Source organism: Sarcophilus harrisii, chromosome 6, assembly GCF_902635505.1.
Source record: "Sarcophilus harrisii chromosome 6, mSarHar1.11, whole genome shotgun sequence".
NCBI classification, from domain to species: domain Eukaryota; kingdom Metazoa; phylum Chordata; class Mammalia; order Dasyuromorphia; family Dasyuridae; genus Sarcophilus; species Sarcophilus harrisii.
Genome location: NC_045431.1, coordinates 233,825,503 through 233,849,667, shown reverse-complemented (window position 1 = coordinate 233,849,667; position 24,165 = coordinate 233,825,503). Strand labels below are relative to the sequence as shown.

At 42.0% G+C, this 24,165-nt stretch overlaps 2 protein-coding genes across 2 annotated transcripts; one reads left to right on the top strand and one right to left on the bottom strand.

Annotated features, from left to right (window-relative positions):
* The first annotated feature begins 3,016 nt into the window (after nt 1-3,016).
* On the top strand, nt 3,017-5,557 carry LOC116419855 (dispanin subfamily A member 2b-like). The gene is made up of 2 exons (XM_031942202.1): nt 3,017-3,306; nt 5,179-5,557. Exons 1-2 carry the CDS (start codon nt 3,148-3,150, stop codon nt 5,359-5,361), a joined length of 342 nt encoding a protein of 113 aa, XP_031798062.1. The 5' UTR covers nt 3,017-3,147; the 3' UTR covers nt 5,362-5,557.
* Nucleotides 5,558-11,827: 6,270 nt separating this feature from the next.
* On the bottom strand, nt 11,828-23,565 carry LOC116420076 (zinc finger protein 260-like). Its single transcript, XM_031943575.1, has 5 exons — nt 23,445-23,565; nt 21,126-21,178; nt 18,522-18,648; nt 16,911-17,006; nt 11,828-13,972 (listed from the first exon to the last, which is right to left on the bottom strand). Exons 2-5 carry the CDS (start codon nt 21,156-21,158, stop codon nt 12,066-12,068), a joined length of 2,163 nt encoding a protein of 720 aa, XP_031799435.1. The 5' UTR covers nt 21,159-21,178; nt 23,445-23,565; the 3' UTR covers nt 11,828-12,065.
* Nucleotides 23,566-24,165: the final 600 nt, after the last annotated feature.

Below are 24,165 nucleotides of genomic sequence, written 5' to 3'. Positions count from 1 at the left end.
CTACTCTGGGGTGGTATCCAGGGATCCCCATTTCTGAGATCCAGGAATTACTTTAAAAGGCAGCAAACCTTCCCCTGGGACATTACTGCAACAATGGGCTAACAGCACAAAATGTCCTGTCTGTGGGGAATTGGGTTCTCTCTGCTTGGTGGATTTCTGAGGAACACAGCCTAGTTTGCTCTTGTTTTTGAGTTCCTGCCATCTGCCCTATTGATCACTCCCATGTGTCCAGAGAACCAACAGTGCATTAATGTCTCATTTTTCCACATCCCCTCCAACATCTGTCATTTTCCTTTTCTGTCCTAATAGCTAATCTAATAGCTAATAGGTATAAGGTAGTACCTCAGAATTGTTTTGATTTGCATTTCTCCAATCAATAGCGAGTTTGAGCATTTTTTTTCTTCTGGCTATAGATAGCTATGATTACTTCATCTGAAAAGTGTTCATAGTTTTTGATTACTTATCAGTTGAAAAATGGCTCTTATTTTTATAATTTTGACTCAGTTCTCTATATGTTTGAGAAATTAGTCCTTTTACAGAGAAGCTTGCTTCATTTTTTGTCAGTTACTCCTACTAACTGTAATTCCCTTCATTCTATTTCTTCCCTAGAATTTATTCTATTCACTCTCTCACAAAAGCCCCTCAAAAGTGTTTTTTGCCTCTGACTTCTTTTTCCCAATCACTCCCCCTCCCCCCCTTTCTGGTATGTTTTTCTCCTCCTAATTACCTAAAGGATAAGATAAATTTCTACATCCAATTGTGTATGTTATTCTCTCTGTGAACCAATTCTGATGACAGTAATGACAAGTTCATTTATTCTCTTTACATACCCCCTCTTCTTCTCTATTGTAAAAGCTTTTTCTTGCCTCTTTTATGTGAGAATTTACACCATTCTCCCTCCACCTTTCCCCTTCTCTTAGGACATTCTTCTCTCAATTTATTTTTTCAGATATCACCCCTTCATATTTAACTCATACCTATGCTCTTTGTTTACATATATTCCTAACTGTCCCAATAATGAGAAAGTGCTTGTGAGTTTCAAGTAAACAGTTTAATCTTATTAAATTGTTTATGATTTCCTTTTCCTTTTTATTTTATGCTTCTGTAGAGTTTTGTTTTTGAAAGTCAAATTTTCTATTCAACTCCTATCTCTTCATCAAGAATGCTCAAAAGTTCTCTTTTTCATTGAATATCCATCTGTTTTTTCTCTGAAGGATTATACTCAATTTTTCTAGTTAGGTGATTCTTGGTTGTAATTCTAGTTCTTTTGGCTTCCAAAATATCATATTCCATATGGTCCAGTTCTTTAACATGAAAGTTGCTAAATCTTGTGTTACCCTGACTGTGGTTCCATGACACTTGGATGGTTTCTTTCTGGCTGCTTGCAATATTTTCTCCTTGACCTGGGAGTTCTGGAATTTGGCTATATTATTTCTTGGAGTTTTCATCTTGGAGTCTCTTTCAGGAGTTGATTGGTAGCTTTTTTCAATTTTTATTTTATCCCCCAGTTCTATAATATCTGAGCAGTTTTTCTTGACACTTTCTTGAAACATAATGTTTACACTCTTTATTTTTTATTTTTTTTTTATTATCATGGCTTTCAGGTCATCTGATAATTTTAATTCTCCTGGATGTATTTTCCAGGTCAATTGTTTTTCCAAAGAGGTATTTTCCCCATTCTTATGACTTTTTGTTTCTTGATTTCTCATAAAGCTATTGGCTTCAATTGTTTGCTCAGTTCTAATTTTTAAGGAATTCTTTTCTTTAACGAGATTTTTGTATCTCCTCTTCCACTTGTCTAATTCTACTTTTTAAGGATTTTTTTTTTTTTTTTTTTTTAGTAAATTTTATTCCCCCTTTCACATTTTGTTAATTCAAATTTTGTCAATCAATCCCTTCACTGGCTTTTTTCTTTCTTTCTTTTTTAACCATTTGGCTTAGTCTGTTTTTAAGATTTTTTTTCCAGCATTTTGTGTGTGTGTGAGTGCTAACAAAGATCTCTGTAGTCTTCTTCTGATCCCCTTATTGCCCATGTGTTCCAAGCAGCTAATTCAGTGGCTCCTAATGCATGCTCCAGGTTTGCTGGATCTGGGTCTGTCCTGCTGACCTGCTAAGTGGTGTCTAGCTTGAGAATGATGCCATCCTGTCCTTTTGTGGGTCCTGCTGCTCCAGGACTTTTTTTATGGCATTGTTTAAAGGTGTTGTGAGGGGTTTGGGGGAGACTTCAGGCTCCCCCAAAAAGGTGCTGCTTTTTCTCTGCCATCTTGATTCCACATTTGCTGTTTGGTGCTATCAATAGGGTTCCATAACAAATTAGACAAAATATTCCTCAAAAATATGTTTGTTTATACAAATGGAGGGCTACCTGTAGATGCCCAGCTCCCAGGTTGGATGGAGTTCACCAAGAGTTAGGGTTCCAGCTCCAAGACACTAACTCCATTTTGAAAATGATTCATCACAGGACATCATCTCCATTTCACAAGAGGAATCAAGGGCCAGAGCACCCAGTTTTACCAGCAGAGTTGAGATCAGAATCCAGATCACCCTGGCTCACCTTCTCCTTGTCTGTGAGATTTGAGGGCTTGCCCTGATGGTATTGCTTCTACTCTCCCTCACTATTTTCTTGATATCCTCATTAAGGCTGGGTCATTTGTCAAATGATTCCTGGGCTAAAGAGCTATATTTAAGGGCTCAGTGGAGACTTGGGTCATGAATCCTAGGTGGGTCAGGGGGCTTGGCTTAGTTCTCCAGGTCCGGCCTAGCGCCAGGTCTAAATGACTGCTGTATCCCCTTGACCAGACCCAGAGGAAAGGAGTCTGAGGTGGAGGCAGGGGCATCTGGAGTGGTTCTATCCAGGGGCCAGCGCTCATGAATGGTCTGGGGTCCTGGAAGCTGGGGAACATACGGGTAAGAAAGGGGAGCGAGTAAAAGAGGAACAGAGGGATAAAGGTGGGCAGAACCAATCTGCTTCCAGCCCCGCCCTGGACCCTGCCTCCAGCGGGGGGCCCTAGATATCCTCTAACTCACTGCTGCTCAAGCTGTTGCTGCTCAAGGTTGCTGCTGGGTAACCCAGTGTCGAAAGGAGCCCTATCCTGTGTGTCCATCTGAAGCTGTACAAGTTTGTCTCTGGGCCCGCCGGTCTGAGCCATGCCTGACCACACAGTCATCCCTATGCAGGGCGGGGAACCCGCGAAGGGGCTCACTTCGAACCCTCCTCGGGACTACCTGCTGCTCTCCCTCTTCAACATGCTGGTGTTGGGGAACCCTTGTTGTCTCAGCTTCGCGGCGCTCGTGTATTCGGTCAAGGTAGCTTCAGCCCCCACGCCGCACAGCAGGGGAGGGACACCTGACTCCCAAAGAGAGGGATCCCTTGACTGCACGCTCCCCTTCCACTTCCCTTGCTTATTAAGCTCTGTTAACCTCCCTTCTTTCTTTCTTCTTCCCCTGCTCCTTCTCTCTCTCCCTACTTCTATTTTCCCCTTTCCTTCTTCCTCTACTCCCTCTACCTGTATCTCTCCTTCTTCTCCTGCATCTTTTCATCCTCCTTTTCCCCTTGCTTCATTCCCTCTTCCCCCTCTCTGTTCCTCCTTCTCCTCCTCGGCTTCCTTCCTTCTTTTCCTCCCTCCCTCTTCTTTTCCTAAATTCCTTCCTTCTTCTCTTGTTCTCCAGTCTTTTCCTCTTAGCCCTATAGTCCCTCTTCCTTGCCTTTCATTCCAATCCCATTTCCTTCCTTCTCTTCAAGTTCCTTCCTTCACCTGGTCTCTTCTCTTTCCTGTTCTATTTACCTCTTTCTCTCCTCTTTTCAGTTCTTATTTACTTTTTCCTCTGAGGTCCCACTGAAATTGTGGTTATGACTCAGGAAGTTGGACTCCCACAGGGTACTGGGGGTGGAGAAGTGCGACATCCATCTGCACTGGCCTCTGAAACCCTCTAGGAAAACAACTATACCCCTACAACCCCTAAGAAAGGACAAGGTTGCAGTGAAAGAAAGAAGCTGATTCTGGAACCAGTTACTCCTAGAGGGAGCAACAGAGGAGGTGGGGTGGAGGAAAGCTCCATGGAGACAGTGCTGAGGTGGCCATTGGGAAGATAAAGGGTGTCCAGAAAGAAAGAGGTCATTCAGATAGGGGGCAGACTGGGAAAAATAAGAGATGGAAAAAGATTAGAAACATTTAGGGAAGAGTGAGAGCTGTCAATGAATAGGAGATATATATGTGTGTGTGTGTGTGTGTTCACTTGCTGCTCTTGCACACTTGTCTTGCATGGCGGAAGTAGGAAGAGATAAAACTGAAAAGGTGTACTAAAGTGGGATGGGGCCCTGTGCCAGTCGAACAAGTTTGGGCTTGGTTTTGTAGCCAGTATGGAGCCATGTCAGGCCTTAAGCAGAGTTCTGAAGATCAGCATCTCCACCTGCCACAGGTACAGGAGGAAGAGGGAGATACCTAAGAGCTCAGAGTGAGTCTGAACTAGATATGACTGTGTGACTGTAGGGGTCAAGTCAGAAGAACATTGACCCTTGGCTGGATACTGGGGGGAAGAATCAGAGGTGATGTGTTTTGTGCCTGGGGTCTGGCAGACAAGGTAGAGCAGCTGGATGGAGGTGTTCAGCAGGCAAAGAGAGGGTCTGCTTGGAGTTCAGGAGACAGGATGGGAGGGAGCCTGGAACGGTGGTCTTGTACCCCTGGAAGTGGATGAGATTCCTATAAATCTCAAAGTGCCAGAGACTAGGAAGATCAGGGCTGAGTCGGGGTTGGGGGAGAGGAGAAATAGGATACCTATAATGTAGCAAGAAGAAGAGCTAGGGTAGAAAACCACAGAATGCGAGGGTGAGAAATTGGGAACTCTGGCTGAATTGCCTCCTTGTGACTGGAAGCCAAACAGGCAGGACCTTGAGGAGGGGCTGCTGACATGCTCCCCAGCCCACTCTGATTGGAGGCCTGGAGACTCCTGAAGAAATTGCAGATTAGGCTGGGGAAGTGACTGAACAGACCAGCTCAGTCCTTTTTCCTTCCAGGTTTAATTTTTTCCCCGCTTCCTATTCTTCCAGTTCTGACCTTTTCCCAGACAAGTCAAGTCCCCCTGGGATAAAGATGGGGGAGACTGAGGTTTCAGGGCCCCCCATGTGCAGGAATCTCACTCTCTGCCTTTTGGTTTGTGTCTGTCTGTTTCTGCTCCTAGTCCAGGGACCGGAAGCTGCTTGGGGACATGAACGGGGCCTCGAGCTATGGAAACACCTCCAAACAGTTGAACATTGGCGCCATTGCCCTGAACGTGTTGGTCCTTATCATCTTCATCATCTTATTTTTTGTTTATGTGGTTCCTTTGATTCGGTACATGGCGAGCCATCAGGGGCATTACTAAGCTCCCACTCTTCCCTCCTCGGGGACCCCTGCATTCTGTCCCAGTCCTGCTTCCATAGATGCCTATAGTAGGCCCATCCCCTCGACTAGCCCTACTCCCTCATCCCAGTGGCCCTTCCCTCCCGTATATTCCCAGAATTCTCAGTGCCTAAAGCAGAGTGGGTATTAAATAAACGAGTGATTCAGTTTCTGCCTCAGTCTTGTATATCAAAGCCTTTGGTTGCTAATAGTTTCTTCTAAATATTGAATATAGCTGAAATAATTGAACAACTACAATGTGCTGTCTGGGAAGGTCAATAAAATAGAACCCACTGGGGTCGTGATCCAGGCTTCTCATGGTGGGGCGGGCAAGGCCCAAAGCCTCAGGGAGGTGGGACTTTGAATAACATATCCAATAGTCTATTAAATTAAGGTTTTAGAAAAAGGCTCCTGAGTGGGTGGTTCAGCAAGGGTTAGGGTACAATCCTCTTGACCAGAGATGAATATCATAAGCCATACAGATTTGAAATAAGAACAATGTAAAAAGAGAGGTCAGAAACTGCTACAGCAACAAGAAATAAAAGGCTTAGTTTCTAGAAGGAATAACTGCAAATCTCAACTTTTGCCCGGTTTCTTGTATCGGTGGTCCACATCTGCCTTTGGTTGCTTTTCAGCAACTTGGAAACAGCTGTCTGCCTCAGATGCCAGCTTCTAAGTACCCCATTTGATCCTCAAGGTCAGGTCACCAGTAGGCCCACAATCCAGGTGGGCGATACTGTCTTTTTGAGATGTGCTGGGTGGATCCAGGACTCTACTCCCCAGAGTTGGCTGCAGTGGGGGTGCAAAGGGACTTCTCCATCGGTTTCCAATGAGTGTTTCCAGAGGTGTTATTTTCAGTAAACCCAGTTGCCAGGCTGGAGCCAGAGCTGAATCTTGTAGGAGGGAGTCTTTATCGTGCTTCCCCATCCATATGTATGGTGGCATAGGGTATTCTGTTACTAACTCATAAGGACTGACCATGATTGTCTAGACTTATGTCCTAGCAGGGGTTAAAGAAGGCCTTCGGACCAGGAGATACCCACCTCCTCAGAGAATATAGCGAGAGGTTTTAATATTCCATTAACTCTTTCCTGATGACTGGGATTAGCAGGCACAATGACAACACTGAGTGCTTGGCTAGGATAAAAGCAATTTAGCCAAAAAAGCTTCTGCAAAAATGGGTGCTCCTATCATTATGTATCTCTTTAGGAACCCCCAATAATAGTATGTTTTTTCCCTCGCTCCCTCCCTTCCTTCCTCCCCCCTTCCTTCTCCTTCCTTCCTATCCTCTTCTTCTCCTCCTCTCCCCCTTCCCCCTTCTTCCCCCCTCCCTCCCTTCCTTCCTACCTTCTTTCCTTCCTTCCTTCTTTCCTTTTTCCCTTCCTCACTCCCTCCTGTCCATCCGTCTTTCATATTTTACTTTAAGATGGAACAGAAAAGGAATTAAGGTTTTACACATAAAATAAAGTACCCAAACTAGTTTTATTTTAATGAAAATCACATACTGCCCTGCCCTTTTTAAATGAACATAATTTGATCAGATGCACCTGGCTCATTATAACCATTTATTATTGTATAATGTGGCATGCAATATAATAATTCCCTAAAAGGTTATGAAAGGGATTGTCCCTTTTTGAGAGTGTCAATACACTTAACACTTTTTCCATTGGAGAGAGGTGTTAAAAAAGGTCAAGGTACAGGTCTCTTATTTGCTTATTGGCAAAGAAAACAGAGAGCTAAGTTAGTTTGAATCATATAAGAAAAATAAAATAGTGCACTCACTGAGTAAATCCTATGAGCTTGAGTACATGATCTTTTTTGTTAGAATCCTTACAAAGTGATAAGTCAGTTGCCTAATTTAGCATGATACTTAGCAAATTCTCTAGCTCACTAATGTATTTAAGTACTCATTGGAGTTCACACTTTTGGGAGATTCACAAGTCAGTATTCAGTATGAGAGTCACAAGTCAGAAACCCACAATCCCCCTCTCTCAAAGGAGGAGCCAACCTTTGAGTTCACACCTCTAAAAGAGCATAAAAAGGAGCTGAGTTAGTGAAGCAAGTTAGTTCAGAAGAAGCCCACTCTTGGAGGTAGAACCAGATTCATTCACTTCATCTCACACCACCGTGGTGGCTGGCCTCCTGCACTTCCCTCAATGAGACCAAGGCTGGTTTGAAAAGCTCTCCAGAAAGCTGCCCAGCCCCAGGCAAGGAGACAAGACTCGGAAAGAGAAAATAAACGTTTGGATTTTATCAACTGGCTGTATTTGAGGTGATTATTACTCTGAACTGAAACTAAGGCTGCCTCCAGAAAACCTCCCCAAGAAACCTGCACTGACAAAGAACCATCATATTATAAAAAAGAAGAGACCACCACACTTTTTGACATTCACTTTAATTGTCTGGTGGCTTTTGTTCCTTAACATCAATTGTTAATACTACATAGAGATACTGGCAATTTTTGTGGCTCTTCTATCTTGCTATTTTACAGGAGCAATTGGATTCTAAGTGGACCATTATGTTGATGCAATGATTTTGAGGTCCCCCAATCTTAGAGTCTATTGCTCTAACAATCTATCTGTCAATGATTGTAAAGGTCTTCTGGCCTAGGATTAGTGATCCTGAAACTCTCTAAACTGTTGTTCTGGCAATGATTCTCAAGTGTTCCGGCCTTAGCCAAACATTACTGACTGACAGACCGATAATCTCATAATCAAGTTCTTGAGACAGTGAATAAGACTACCCCTCAAACCTACCGGAAAGTCATAAAAGTAGCAAATAAGCAACATAAAGCTCTGATTCAACTCTGTCCTATAAATTTATCTTCTTTCTCTCAGTTCCTAGCTACTCTCTTCTGGAATTTAGCTCACTTCAGTTGCCATTACAATTACAATAAAACTGCTCCTTAACTTGAAATGGGTTCAAGCCTGCAAATTCTTTTGAGACACCTTGCGACAATGGTCTGTGACTCAGAACTTTTGGGGTCTCTTTCTCAACCTCAACATTGTCACTTCAGATAAGGATAATTTTATCTTTGCCAATATTTGTATTTTTAATTTTGTTCTATTTAATTAATTGTTAATTAAGTTATGTTGATTAAGAGTAAAATATGTGGAAATCTCTTCTTTGTACTGGGAACTTTATCTCAAAGGACACTGTTTTCAGAAAAAGGACTTCACAAGGCATAAAAATCTTTGTCTATGAATAAAACATTCCATTCTAGTAATAAACCCTTTCTGCATTGCCAAAGTTTACATCTCAGGGTCGAGCAACACCATTTCCTCCGTTAGAAACCCATCCTGAATATTCACAATGAGAAGGAGATGCCAAGAGCCTACTGAGAGGTTGTAAATGGAAAAAGAGAAAATCAACCCTGTTTTCTCTCCCATGATAGCAGACAGCAATCTAATTATTCTAATGGTGTAGGCAAAAGCATGTTTATAAAGTTGTTGGCAAATCCAACTCTTTTCTTTTAAAAACATTAGACCTGGCTTGTGATTGTCCTTTTATAGACTACTTCAAACTTTAATTCTATTCTTACTATATATTCAGAAAATAAAATGCTCTGGTAATAATGGTGGTGGTGGTAGTAGTAGTAACAACAAAGCTGCAATTTTTCTCATTTACATGAGCTTCTGTGAGTGGAATTCCAAAAAGAATGCCTAGCAGAATATGCAATCTTCTTGCAGAAAAGCAAAACATAAAACAGAACAGTGTTTTGTTTATACCACTTTCACCTTTCCTCCTGACTCTAACCCTAACCCTAACCTGACTCCTGAGAATTTAGGATTAGGGTTAGAGTTCTAGCTCTAACCCTAAATGCCTCCTGACTCCCAACTCCCAATTCTAACCCTAAAAATGTTGGAGCACTCCCACATAGAAATATCCAAGAGACTCTGTCCACAGGTCTTTGATGCTTCTTTATGAACTTTTTATTGCTACATTGAAGAATTCTAGTTCTTGCCTGTTTTCCAAGGTCTTGCCATATCCTTTTAGTAGTTAATTCTGTATCTACCAACCGATTTGCAGTACACAGGTGAGCTGCTTTGGTTTGGAGAAATTGTAGTGTCTGGACTAGCTCTCTAGAGGATTTTTGGACTTAGTCTTGGTCTTAGGTGGGAAGTGATGAAGGCAGGAGGGCCATCAGGAGGCTAGTCAAGGATGGAGTCTCTCATGTCCAATCCTCTTAACCATTAAATACCTCAGTATGATCACATCATTACAGCACACTAAGTATGTGCGAATTAGAAAACCATTATCTCATCATTCACACTGAGGAAGTGCTAATTATAAGCACCCTGTTGCAAGTATCCCTTGCTTCAAGTAGAACACAGGTGGTCATGCCCTTCCTGACTTCTCAGGAAGGGAGGTGAGAACACCAAAGGGAAATGGGGAGCCAAACCATATATTGTCAGCAGGTTTCCTCTGGGTTGAAGGGCCTTATAACTTACCTAGAGTTCCCCCACTATCTGCGGTCCTCTACATCTCCTGCTTTCTTTTGCTTTCCTTGAAACAGGTATACATAAATCTGTCAGCATGGGAGGTATTACACAAACACATAGTAATATAACATAGGCTAGTAGTGATGTAACAAACAACGTGAATCAACATGAGGAATTATACATGCCCATAAGTCCTAGAAAGAGGGTATATAAATAACAATCACACACATACACCTCCTTCAGCAGCCAAGAGGGAGTCCAAAACCAATCTATTGTTCATCACTTCATGTGTCAGGGAATCCAATGACTCCTACATGTTTTGAAGTCCTGAAACAGTCCCATTAACAATTTTTGATGTTCATGAGTCAATTGCCATACACAGTGGGTTAACAGCCATGCTCTTTCAGTGGCACATGTAGTCAGAGATGGAACCACCATGTTTCTTGGGTCTTCTCCTTCATTTCAAGGGTCTTCTCCATCTCTCTCTGATGGACAAGGTGAATATGGCTTGTTGGCACCCATCTGATTCCTCCTCCATCTGTAGAGATACAAGCAAACCCCCTCCCCCAAGCAGTTAACCTATCTGGTCCCTTCTATTCACCACTTTCTTGGTCTCTCCACATCACCTGGTGATTATCTAAAGATAGTGGAGCTGCTCGTACTGGACACTGCCCTTCTGGTGGGTTATAAAGCCTGTCTGTCAGAGCCAGTGCATCTTTATCAAAAATTTAAAAAAAAAGTAATAGTTTTATACTATTAAGAGCTAAATTTAAAAGTTCTCTAGGGTTACCTGTGGCTCCCTTTTTCTTTTGTTTTTTGGGGAGCTTCTTGATGTCTCTGTTTCTCCTCTCTACTAATGACTGTCTTTGAAGATTAAAAGGTATGCCAGTGGCACCTGTCAGATTGGCTAAGATGACAGGAAAAGATAATGACGAATGTTAGAGGGGATGTGGGAAAACTGGTATACTGATGCATTGTTGGTGGAGTTGTGAATGGATCCAACTATTCTAGAGAGCAATTTGGACCTATACTCAAAAAGTTATCAAACTGTGCATACCCTTTGATCTAACAGTGTTACTACTGGGCTTAAATCCCAAAGAGATGTTAAAGAAGGGAAAGGGACCCATATGTGCCAAAATATTTGTGGCAGCCCTTTTCACAGTGGCTAGAAACTGGAAATTGAAGGGATGCCCACCAATTGGAGAATGGCTGAATAAATTGTGGTATATGAATGTTATGGAATATTATTGTTCTACAAGAAATGACCAGCAGGATGAATACAGAGAGGCTTGGAGAGATTTACATGAACTGATGTTAAGTGAAATGAGCACTAGGAGATATTATACACTTCAACAACAATGCTGTATGAGGATGCATTCTGATGGAAGTGGATATCTTCAACAATGAGAGGATCCAAGTCACTTCCAATTGATCTGTAATGAACAGAACCAGCTATATCCAGAGAAAGAACACTGGGAAATGAGTGCGGACCACAACATAACATTTCCACTCTTTCTATTATTGTTTGCTTGCATTTTTTTTCTTCTCGGGTTATTTTTACCTTTGTTCTAAATCTGGTCTTTCTTGTGCAACAAGATAACTATATAAATATGTATACATATATTGTATTTAACATATATTTTAACATATTTCAAAAATCCATTGCCAATTATGTAACAGCCGAGTGTATCTTTAATGGAGACCTGTGTGTAACGTTTGGAGCTGTGGCCAATAAAATTTGCCATTCTGGAATAGTTTCACAGCACAAAGTAACATCTTTGTTATTATTATTTTTTAGATCTGTAAAATAATTTCTTGGGAGTTTGGTTGGTATGGTCCTGAATAAGTAGATTAATTTAGGTAGTATTGTTATTTTTATTATAGTCACTCTACCTACCCAAGAGCACTTGATATTTTTCCCACTGGTTAGATCTGACTTTTGAGCATTTTTAAGAAATGCTTTTAAAAAAAACACTTCCCACATTGGTTACATTCATAAAGTTTCTCTGCAGTGTGGATTCTCTGATGTTCAATAAGAACTCCCTTTTTTCTAAAATCTTTTCCACACTGTTTACATTCATAAGATTTCTCTCCAAAGTGGATTCTCTGATGTGCTTTAAGAGCTCCCTTTTCTCTAAAAACCTTTCCACACTGGTTACATTCATAAGGTTTCTCTCCAGTGTGAGTTCTCTGATGTCCAATTAGAACTCTCTTTTGTCTAGAGGCCATTCCACAGTGGTTACATTCAAAAGGTTTCTCTCCCATGTGGGTTCTCTGATCCAATAAGAACTCCCTTTTCTCTAAAAGCCTTTCCATATTGCTTATATTCATAAGGCTGCTTTCCTGTGTGGATTCTCTGATGTACAGTAAGACTATCTTTATACCTAAAAACTTTTCCACATTGCTTACATTCATAAGGTTTCTCTCCTGTGTGTATTCTGTGATGTCTATTAAGAGTTCTCTTTTCTCTAAAAGCCTTTTTACACTGGTTACATTCAAAAGGTTTCTCTCCAGTGTGGGTTCTCTGATGTGTAATAAGAGATTCCTTCTTTCTAAAAGCTTTTCCGCACTGGTTACATTCATAAGGTTTCTCTCCAGTGTGGGTTCTCTGATGTATAATAAGAGATTCCTTCTTTCTAAAAGCTTTTCCACACTGGTTACATTCATAAGATTTCTCTCCAGTGTGGGTTCTCTGATGTGTAACAAGAGCTCTCTTTTCTCTAAAGGCCTTTCCACACTGGTTACATTCATAAGGTTTCTCTCCTTTGTGGATTCTCTGATGTCTAATAAGAGCTCCCTTTTCTCTAAAGGCCTTTCCACACTGGTTACATTCATAAGGTTTCTCTTCTTTGTGGATTCTCTGATGTATAACAAGAGCTCCCTTATTTCGAAAAGCCTTTCCACACTGGTTACATTCATAAGGTTTCTCTCCTGTGTGGATTCTGTGGTGTCTATTAAGAGTTCTCTTTTCGCTAAAAGTCTTTTCACAGTGGTTACATTCATAAGGTTTCTCTCCTGTGTGGGTTCTCTGGTGTCCAATAAGTGCTCCCTTTTGTCTAAAAGCCTTTCCACACTGGTTACATTCATAAGGTTTCTCTCCAGTGTGGGTTCTGTGATGTGTAATAAGAGATTCCTTCTTTCTAAAAGCTTTTCCACACTGATTACATTCATAAGGTTTCTCTTCGTTGTGGATTCTCTGATGTCTAATAAGAGCTCCCTTTTCTCTAAAGGCCTTTCCACATTGGTTACATTCATAAGGTTTCTCTCCTGTGTGGATTCTCTCATGTGTAATAAGAGCTCTCTTTTCTCTAAAGGCCTTTCCACAGTGGTTACATTTATAAGGTTTCTCTTCTTTGTGGATTCTCTGATGTCTAATAAGATCTCCCTTTTCTCTAAAGGCCTTTCCACAGTGGTTACATTCATAAGGTTTCTCTCCTGTGTGGATTCTCTGATGTGTAATAAGAGCTCCCTTTTGTCTAAAAGTCTTTCCACACTGGTTACATTCATAAGGTTTCTCTTCTTTGTGGATTCTCTGATGTTTAATAAGAGCTCCCGTTTCCCTAAAGGCCTTTCCACACTGGTTACACTCATAAGGTTTCTCTTCTTTGTGGATTCTCTGATGTCTAATAAGAGCTCCCTTTTCTCTAAAGGCCTTTCCACACTGGTTACATTCATAAGGTTTCTCTCCAGTGTGGATTCTCTGATGTACAGGAAGATGTCCCTTTTGTGTAAAAGCCTTTCCACACTGGTTGCATTCATAAGGTTTCTCTCCAGTGTGGGTTCTCTGATGTGTAACAAGAGCTCCCTTTTTTCTAAAAGCTTTTCCACACTGGCTACATTCATAAGGTTTTTCTCCTGTGTGAATTCTCTGATGTGTAATAAGATCTCCTTTTTCTCTAAAAGCCTTTCCACACTGGTTACATACATGAAGTTTCTCTCCAGTGTGGATTCTCTGATGTCCAATAAGATTTTCCTTTTTTGTAAAACCTTTTCCACATTGGTTACCTACGTAATCTCTCTCTCTAATCTGGATTCTCTGATGTGATGCACAATTTTCTCTCCAAGTAAAATCATAGGGGCCATCACCTATGAATCTTTGCTTGTGAGTTTCGACCACAGAATGGCTTTGCTCTGCTGTAGTTTCTTTTATTTCTTTGATCTCTCCTTCCAAAAAAAAAAAAAAAAAAAAGAAAACAATAAAACAAATATAGCTACAATGCAGGCACACACACACACACACACATACACACACACATATATTTATATCCCAGTCCATACATGAGAAGAAATACTCATTTTCTCTCTTCATAGGCAAAGAGAAAAATCCTAATTGGACAGAAGCAATCATTGTAAATCCAGTTAATTTACATCAAAAATATAATTTGACATCAATGGAGCTTCATGCACAGTTACATTAAAACCTCCCAATAAACTTGTGACATCACAAAAAGTGCCTTTATTCTCATGGATGCACAACTCAGGACATCTGCTTAGGACCATGCCTCAGAGAAGGGGCAGGTCAATTCTCTGAGAGCCTCCACGGCTGTGAATCTTAACATCTGAAGGAGTTGCAAGGCAGCCTTTACTGACGCAGATGTTCCTTGTGGATGGGGAATGAAATAAATTGGAGGCAAGAGGGAAGAGGAGAGGGTCAGACAAAGCAACTGTCTCTCGATCTCGTTGTATGATCACCATCAACCTCTCACATGAAGGGATCCATTCTGCAGGACTAAGTTGGATCTCCAGCAGCCACCGGCAGGTGGCTCCCATATCACAACATGTATCAGCTCAGAATGGCTGAGTGAACACTCAAATTCCAACAGCTTAGTCAGGAATTTACATCCTATAAATGGGCATGCACTACCTACAGTATGTGACAAATTATCTCCTCTCAATTTTTCCCTTTCCCTTTCATTATCTGTACTTCCAATCCTTTTTTCATTGATATACTATTTGGTGCATTTATATTAAATAGTCAAATAATTTTATGATCTATCCTGTCTGTAACTATAACAAGTTTCCATGAGGATCACTTCCAATTTTATTTTTTTTCTATTATATTATCTGAGGTCATATTCAAAATACTAATACAGTTGTGTTTTTATTTACCTGAGGTATAAGAGATTTTGTTCTGGATCCATTACTTTTTTTGAGATAGTTAATACTTATTTGTTTTTCAAAAAAGTCATTATGTGTTCCCTGAATAGCCTAAAAAAGTTTTTAAAAAAATGCATGAAAATCTCCACATCTGAAAATGTCTCATATAGAAAATTGAGTTCATCATCCTGTGATGTGGAATACACTATTGCAATACCCTCCCTTTTAGAAAGTCACAAATGCGTTGAAGGATTGAGATAAGGATGCTTTGGATCCTTATCTCCAAAGAATCTGCCCCAAAAAGGTGTTAGTGACACCTGAAGTAATAAATAAATGTCTGATTTGGTTGTAGCTGTCCTCTGGGACAATACAGATGTGCATATTTTCACCTCAACAGCTGTCTTTCTGTTGTGATTTCAAGCTCTCATAATCACCAAGACACTGCTTTGCAGGACTGTGCAGTCATTCTGTCAAAATCTGAATATTTCTAAGGACAACATGTGCTTTTGGCTTTTCAATTTGACATCACATTGTGTCCAGCATTCTAGGAAGGTTGGACATTCACATACAAATGGCCACAGGAGTGCAATAACCATGAGGGCTGTCTCTCCCTGGACCAGAGTCGTTCTCTCCCTCCAGGGTTACCTAGCAACCGCATCTCATCTATTCTCTAATCACCTGATGAAGATATTACTTGGGTGTGCATTCCTGCAGCAGTGCTGGCAGGCTACTTGAAAACCATGGTAAAGAGGCAGGAACAGGAGAGGCCATCATGAAATTACCATAGAAGGCAACAACCTTTCCAGAAAACCAGACCTTAAAGTGCCTCTCATTGAAATGTGTAAGGTTGTTTTCTAATTTGAACTTATCCTCTCTGTATGTTGCTCTTCTATGTGGCAGTTTTTCAAAGGAATTGGTTGGCAACATGGGTTGGTCATTCGGTAGGGTTTCAGTTGCTATCCTTTCACAGGTTGTGAGTATATAAATATTCCTTAAAAACAACATAAAGTACTATTTGTAATTGACCCTTGAGTACATCTGTCATGTACTGCAACTTTTGTCATGAGCCAATGGAAATATAAATTTGTTTAACAGTAAATAGCAATTGCTTTCGATTGGCTAGAGATTAAAAAATGAATTTCATTGTCCCAACAGGAGCTTGTCCAATTCTTCTTCTATTTTCTATCTCATACATGTATGGTCATTTTCATCATATCTGTTTCAAAATCACAATACAGTTACAGTGGATAGACTATGGATAGGGTCTTAAATCAGGAAGAGCAGACTTTTAATCCTACCTCAGAAGCTTGCTAGTCAAGGTACAGGACCTCTGTTTGATTCAGTTTTATCTGTAAAATGTGCTTAATAATATCTATAAAGTCTTTGGGTTGTCAAGAGGATAAAATATGACAGTGCTATAGGTGACACACAGTACTGTATAAGTGCTAGCTATATTCTTTCATTTTGACGATTTCCTCTCCTGTTCTACTCGCCTTCTTAAACCATTATTATGCCCATCATTTAATGATGTACTGAGTCACTAAATTTATTCACAGTGGCTTTCTCCATAGTTGCTGGGGTATTTTCTACCCTACCATTCTGTGACCTCCATGACGGCCGAACAGGTCTCTTACATCATTTTACGTTCCTGGTGCTCAGTCCAGGGCTGCCATGTACAAGACCCTTAATTATTTTCTGACTAGAAAAAGTTCTAAGAAATGGCTCATCAGGAGAATTCCATTGCCCCAAATTTCCAACAATGACTTCTAAGAGGATCACAGATGATCACTGTAAGGGATGTACAGGGCCAGGGAGTGTGAACCACTCATTTTATAGATGGGAAACCGAGGATCCCAGGACACTGTTGCCAAGAAATTTCCAACAATGAAATCCAAGTCTGGTCTTTCTTCCTCAAACTGAACATTTACTTCAGGTAACACCTAGAATCATCTCATAACCATAGCTTTCATACACCTGCTTTCAACTCACTCACCTGGAGAGTAGCTCCTGAGGCCTTCTTGGGCCAATATCCATGATGCTTCCCTTTGCTCAAAATAAGAGATCACCTCTTCTCTGAGAACTGGAAGCCCTGGACATGGAAATCAGTTAGAGAAGATGAAGATGGAGAGAAGTTTCTAATTTAGTTCTCTTTAGGGAAAGGGTGAGGATCCAGAGTTGCTACATGTTGAAATCCAGCCCTTTTTTGTTCAAATATATGTCTATACTTACCCACTAAGTGATTGTAAAGCAAATAATCTAAAATAGGATGTGCCCCACTATTTGTATAACTTCTTCTGAGAGAGAGTCAAAGACCCTTCCTCCCACCTCCTGTCTTGTGAGGCTCCCTTCTAGGAGAAACTTTTGATCCCACATCTAGGTAAAAACACCTATTGTGCTGAAGCAGCCTTGGGCCTGATTATTAAATACCTTGGCATACCTTTTTTAATAGAAAGACAGACTCAGTCCATAATTTCCATTACCTAGAAGTTAAAGGGAGTCAGTAATGCAGTGGAGAGTCCTGGGCATAGAGTTAAGTGTACCTGTATTTGAATTAAGCCTTGGACAATTACTAACGTCTATCTCTGGGCAAGTCAGTTAAATTCTGTTTGCCTCAGTTTCCTTAACTCTCAAATGGGGATAAAAATATCACCTAACTTGGAAAGTTAAGATGAAATTAAAGTGAAACAATATTTGGTTTTGTTTTTAATTTATAAATGAGCCTTTCCATATCACAGTAAAATAAAAATGGTAATTGCACATGTACCTGTTAATCTGCAATGCACAACTTGCTGTTCCTTTTAAATAGACAACAAAATGATCAAGTACATTTTTTCTCTTCATTTTGCCTGTCCCTACCTTAGGGATGGGAGCTATTATATAGAAATATATACACATAGATAAATAATAAACACATGCACAAATGCATATGTATGTACACATATATACATTTGTAAAATTATGCTATATGTACTTCTGTTTATCAATTTTTTCTCTGAATGCAAATAGCATCTTTCTTTGTTTTTTTGCATTAATTTAGGTACTTAGGATACTCAAAATGATGTATTTACTGGAAGTTGTTCTTGAACAATATTGTTATTGTATTGTAAAGAAAGCATAATAGCAAATAACAGGTAGACATAATTGCCTATTTCCTTCCATTCCTTTCCCATCACTTTTGCTGCACTTTGAGGGCAATATAAAGGAAGGTTAAGGAGAAACTTCCTATACTAGGGACAACTAGGTGACTTGGGCCACAAATTGATGCTTGTTAAAAAGAATAACACTGCAAAAATATTTGGAAAAAAAAATCCAAAAAAGGAATAAGTTGAAAGGAAAAGAGCCTGAGCAATTTTCAGATCTTTGGCAGACTAAATTCATTTCCAGGTAGAGTCTAACCTCTAAGATGAGTTCTGTGTTGGAGATGCTTCCACACTGATTTAATCTTTGACCTGGGAATTAGCAAGAGAGAGGTTCGGGAGCAACAAAGAACATCCCCAGATCCTATCATATAATGCAAAGACCAGCCCTTTCCCTTTTCTTCCCCCAGCCCCAAATTCTGCACCCTGGGGAATGAAGGTATTCGCTACAATTGTAGACTTCTTACCCAGGGAGAGCAAGTTCTGGGCATTCTCCACCATGACTTCCTTGTACAGCTCCTTCTGAGAGGGGTCCAAGAGCCCCCACTCTTCCTGGCTGAAGTCCACAGCTACATCCTTGAACATCACCACCTTCTAAACCATCAAAAAGCATAAGATATGCAGCTGAAAACTTTTTAGAATTAGAGTCCAACCCTCTTAAATATACAGGAGGAAACTGAAACAGAGACAGGATTTTCCCAAATAATTCTTTATGAGTGTCAGAGGCAACCCTTGAACCTGTGGTCATTAAGAGATTGAATTTAGGATCAGTAGAAATAAATCTGAGAAATGACTTGTTACGGAATGCATAATGGAACAGCATCCTAGGGCCACATGGCACATGCCTTTAGTGGATTCTTCCAAATTCTTTTCTTGCTAACCTTCTGCTCTCCCAACTGCATTTCCTCTTTCCCACTCCTTGGGCCTATTTTCCCTCTTCACTTTATCTATAACCTCTTCTCCTAAATATATCACCAGAAATGTGCTTTCAGCTGTTCTTATCACAACCTTGCACAATTAAAAGCACATCCCCTTCCCAGGTAAAATCAATACAGCAACAATCTTAGAGGTCACAGAAGACCACATCCTTGATCATTTTCCAAGTCCAGGAGGCTTGGCAAAGGACCAAAACTTCCTGATATGGGCAGCCTCTTTTGGTAACCCTAGTAGCCTCTCCCATGACTAGCCTGTATGCTTTTGTGGGCATAGAACTCCTGATGGCCAAGAGAAAAATTCTCAGATTTCTTTCTGCATCTTCCTCAAACCACATCAACTTCCTGAAAGAGATATCAGAATGAAAACTCTCAGGAAACCATCACCAAAATGCAGAGCTGCCAAGTCAATGAGAAAAATCTGGAAACCCACGGGAAAGAAAGTCTAGTCCAGTTCCAGTCCCAAGGAGCCACCATTAGGACTAGACCTAATTAGGCAGCAACTTTCATTAAGGAGCAGAGAATTTGGAATGGGATTTGACAGAAGGTAAAGGGCATGATCTTATGGCCAAGAGCAAATTATGAAGCAAAAAAAAAAAAAAAAAAAATACAATGCTATCAGGGAGAAGGGCCTTTAATGAAAATTCTTACAAGCATTGCTAAGGAAAAGACCATAATTGAAGAAAACTTTAGAAGGTCAAACATAAGTGAAGAGAAATTCAAAAAATGATCCAGAATTAACTAGCCTCAGAGACTCAAAATGGAAAGATAAACAAACTATTTATATCCACTTATGGTGAGATGACATGTGTCCCCTAATAACCCTATTTGGGCTTACAGACGGAATCAAAGTAGAATAAAGCAGGAAGTGGTTCTGTTATGTCTTGATGATCTTAAGGAGAGACTGGAAAATGGGGAAGAGGATGGAAAGGAGGGCTAGGAAATGTTTTTTCTGGCCAGGAGGGTCTGCAGGTAGAAATCTCTACAAATAAGGGGGTAGGGACATCTGAACCTCAGTCATTTTGTCAAAGGAAGGAAGAATAAATGACATAGGAGGATGAATGGAGAAGTTCAATGCACTTCCCAATGAACAGGGTGAAGAGGAAAAAGGAGGGAGTCAGAGGGAGGATAGATGAAGGGAGGGATCAGTCCTGAATAAAACAAAGTTAAAGGCTATTCATGAATATGGATTATTCTTTTTGAGGGGGTAAAAGGAACCTGAAGCATTGATCAGAGTTCCTGTGTACATACACATGTATACTGCAGGTGTGTCACATGTACGTTTGTGTGTGATGGATGGGGAAGGCATCAATAGGTAAGGGCCATAAATGTAAGGATGCACTATTGCAGCAACTTGGGCTTAGCCCAAAGAGCAACCAGGATTGCTGAGGGACAATGAGGAATCACGCTGCTGTCTGCCTCTTAAAGATGGCAGAAGGAGAGAGATATTTTAGGACATCAGCAAATGGTTCTTTTTATTGTTCAGACAGACTGGACCTTGAGTGAATGGGTTTGGTTTTATTTGTGTTCTCAGTGGAGGGGGAGCAGGTGAAAAAGTGAAATGGTGGATCTTGAGTGGTACAAGTGTGTGTGTGTGTGTGTGTGTGTGTGTGTGTATGTACATGTACATATACACACATAGGAGCACTGATCAATCAGTTCCTGAGGCTTTATGAGGACATGTTGCCGACCCCTAGAGATATAATATTTAGACATAACTGTGAGAAATTGTGCTTTAGGAGCTTCAGGGGAACATGGTCACAGGAAGCCAAGAGGAGGAGGACAGACTTTGGGTGGAGAGGGGTACTGGGTAGGCCCAAAGAGAGCAGATCTGATCCCTGGGGAATGGAGATTCCTGATGAAGTAAGTGGAGGATCTCCTCAGTCTTCTGTAATGAGGAGGAACATAAAAACAAAAAGGGTGTGTGTGTGTGTGTGTGTGTGTGTCTTAGCGCCCCAGATGTCAGGGACCTAAGGGACCAGCTGAGCAGGGCAGGGGGGTTACTACTGTGTTCCCCCAGTTTTTGTAAAGAAATGACCCATACTTCAGGCCCTCACAGCTCCACAGCTCATCCTCCCTGTCTGCAAAATTGATTATGACTGCTAATGTTGGTTAGGTCTGTGGATAGATTGCACTCACTTGAGGAGGAGGTCCGAGGCTCCCAGGGGTCATTCCTTCTGGTTCCTGGCTCCCTGTGGAGGTAGCAAAGCAACCAAAGTGACTCCATTTTGTGGAGATCCTCCCTCTGGTCCCTGGTCTTTACCTATCTCAGGGTCCTCTTGCTCCCACCCTTGAGGGACTCACAGACATCATAACAGCCAAAGCTCTTATAAACAGACGTCACACCTAACCCTGGGGGCTTTAATTCTAAGCCTCTCAAAAACCAAGGGAAAGGCCAGGAGCTCCAGGAGTCCCTCCCTTTATCTCTGCATAGAAAATCCCACTTTCCCCTCATCCTAGTCCCAGGCTGACAGTCATAGCATGGAGATTGCTGTTTGGGGGCCTGAGAGTAAAACTATTCTAATTTCATCCCAGTTTTGGTGTCTATCTTTGACCCAATCCCTGCTCGAGCCAGGCCCAGGTCACCTGAAGAAGCTGGAGAGGGAGAAGCATTCCAGTGAGAGTGGACTTTCCACTCTTTTTCTAAGCAGGACGCAAGCCTGCAGGGGTTCCTGGTGGGGTGTGAGGTCCTCCAGGAGTTACAAAGGCACTGCTCCTGCCCCTGGGGGAGAGACTGCACCTTACAGAACAAGGCAGAGAGGGTCAGGATTGGAAAGGGAGGTGGTCTGAAGAGGAAGACTGCTCCTTCCATCTTTCACTCCTCTTCTCCTCCCTCCCCTCCCCATCCTCCTACAGAAACCCCAGAGATAAAAGGGGGTTTGGGATTCCAGATGGCAAGAGACCAGTCAGCCTCCATGGCTCCTGAGTCAGACCTTCCACTCCACATGGTCCTCTGGCTCCTTAACTCCCCTCACCCCAAATAACACGCCCATTATCCTTTCTAGACAACAGACTGCTTTCTTTGTTTAGGAATAAGGGAAAGTGGGAAGGTGGAGAAGGTGGAGTGGGAAGGCTCTGGAATGGATGCCCCAGGGAATGACCAGGGGAAGCTGTGAGCCTGGGAGACAAAATCTAGTCTGAGATTCAACTCTGAGGGCTCAAAGAGAAGAGGGGCCAGGGAAGCAGGAGGTCTGGGGAACAAGGGTGGGGTCTGAGAGGCAATATAAATTATGACATGGAGATCAGAGCCAATGGAATGAGACAACTGCTCCTGATGGACAGCTGAACCTGGGAATGAAGATATCCTGAGGTCTACCTAGGAGCTGGGGAGGTCTGTTACGATCTTCAGGTAAGCTTAGGCTTGGTGTTTGAAGGCAGATCCAGCTGGATCTCTAACCAAGACATGGGAGGGGGAGACGGGTCACCTGGATCCTGATCACCTGGATCCTGATCAGAAGGCTGGAATTAAGACTCCTAGATTTTTATGGACAAAATCTGAAGTCTGGGAAATGTGACCCATTGGGGAACCTGGACAAGTTTGGCAAGTGACTGGGAATCTGGAAAAGGCTTAGGGGTGGGGAGTTCATCCAACAGGCAGCCTTGGTAGAAAGATGGGTTCCTGGTAGACCTGGAGGTCATGTACCAAAAGATCAGAAGAGGAGATCTAAAGGCAAGGGCAGCCAGTGGAAGCCAGAAAATATGGGGGATGCTGGCTCAGACCTACCCGAGAGCTGCAAGCATATGTCTGGCTGCCAGAATGGGGAGTAACCTCAGCTCCAAGGGGAAAAAAAAGGGGGGGGGGGAAGAGACAGGAGTTTCCAGGGGAAAAGGTGAGGGATCTGAAGTCTGGAGAGGGGAAGAGCAGAGAGATTATGAGCTGCTGGGGGAAAAGGGGAGAGAGATCTGAGTGCCCAGGGAAAAAAGCAGACAGATCTGACCTCTGAAGGAAAAAAGGAGAGATTGAGCTCCAAGGGAAAAACGGGGAGAGATCTGAGCTCCCAGGGAAAAAAGGGGAGACATCTGAGCTCTAAGGAAAAAATGGGGAGAGATCTGAGTTGCCAGGGAAAAAGGGGTGACACCTGAATTCTCAGGGGAAGTAAAGCAGTTTCTATTGCAGGGAAAGGAGGAGCAGAAAGGCAGAGTGACACCAGCTTAGACTTCCGGCTTCTGGCCAGTCCAATCTGGGAGTATCTTGCTGGTTCCAAGAGCTCCACCCTGTCCATCCCCCAGAATGCTTGAGCCCTTTCCTCACGCAGGGCCAGGACTTCAGCCTGTCAGTGCCTTTTCTATGGAAGTCCTACCCCCATCAACAAAGATCTTCTGCCTTAAACTCCTCCCAGTCCTCCAAAGTCCTCCACAGTGCTTAATTTGCACCTGGGCCATCCCACTCTAGACTGCTCATCTCTAAAAGCTCCTCCTCCCCAAGACCTCCTTCTCTTCCTTCCCTCCCACACTCACCCTCTCAGAAAGACTGCCCTCCCAGCGGTAGCGAGAACGCAGCAGGCAGCTCACAGCCGAGCAGACTGGAGGGGGTGGGGTGGGGTGTGATCTCAGCAGACTCTGCCTGGAGAGCTTTGCTACAGGAGTGGATACTTTGCCCTGGCAGCAAGCCAGCAGACAAGCAGAGAAGCTAAAAACACAGGGCGAAGAATACAACCCTGAACAGCTAGAGTCTCTCAGGGACCTGGCCACCCCTCCCTCACAGTGTCTCAGCAGGCTCTCAGAGTCTCAGAGCGCAGGCGCAGCGCAGCCATCGCTGTCCTGCTAGTGCCTCGCTGCTGCCCCTCACAGTCTGTAGAGGAAGTTCGGTAACACCACCCAGCCCCTCTCCCCGCTCCAAAAAAAAGCAGATTCTATTTGGGTTTTTTTCTTTTTTTCTTTGCTGGTTTGTCTTTGATTCTTCTGACAAAACGAGCAAAAAATTTAAACGGACCTTAATCATCGACAGCTTCTATACAGATAGAGAGCAGATTCTAAACCAGTGGTCCTCAAAATTTTGTTCTCAATATCTTTATCCTATTAAAAATTATTGAGGATCTGTCCAAAGAGTTTTTGTTTATGTGGTTTATAGTTATAGATATTGATTACATTAAAAATAAAAACTACTTATAAATTTGTAGATTCTCTGAAAGTATTTCAGAGATTCCCAGGATGCTCTGGACCAGACTTTGAGAACCAC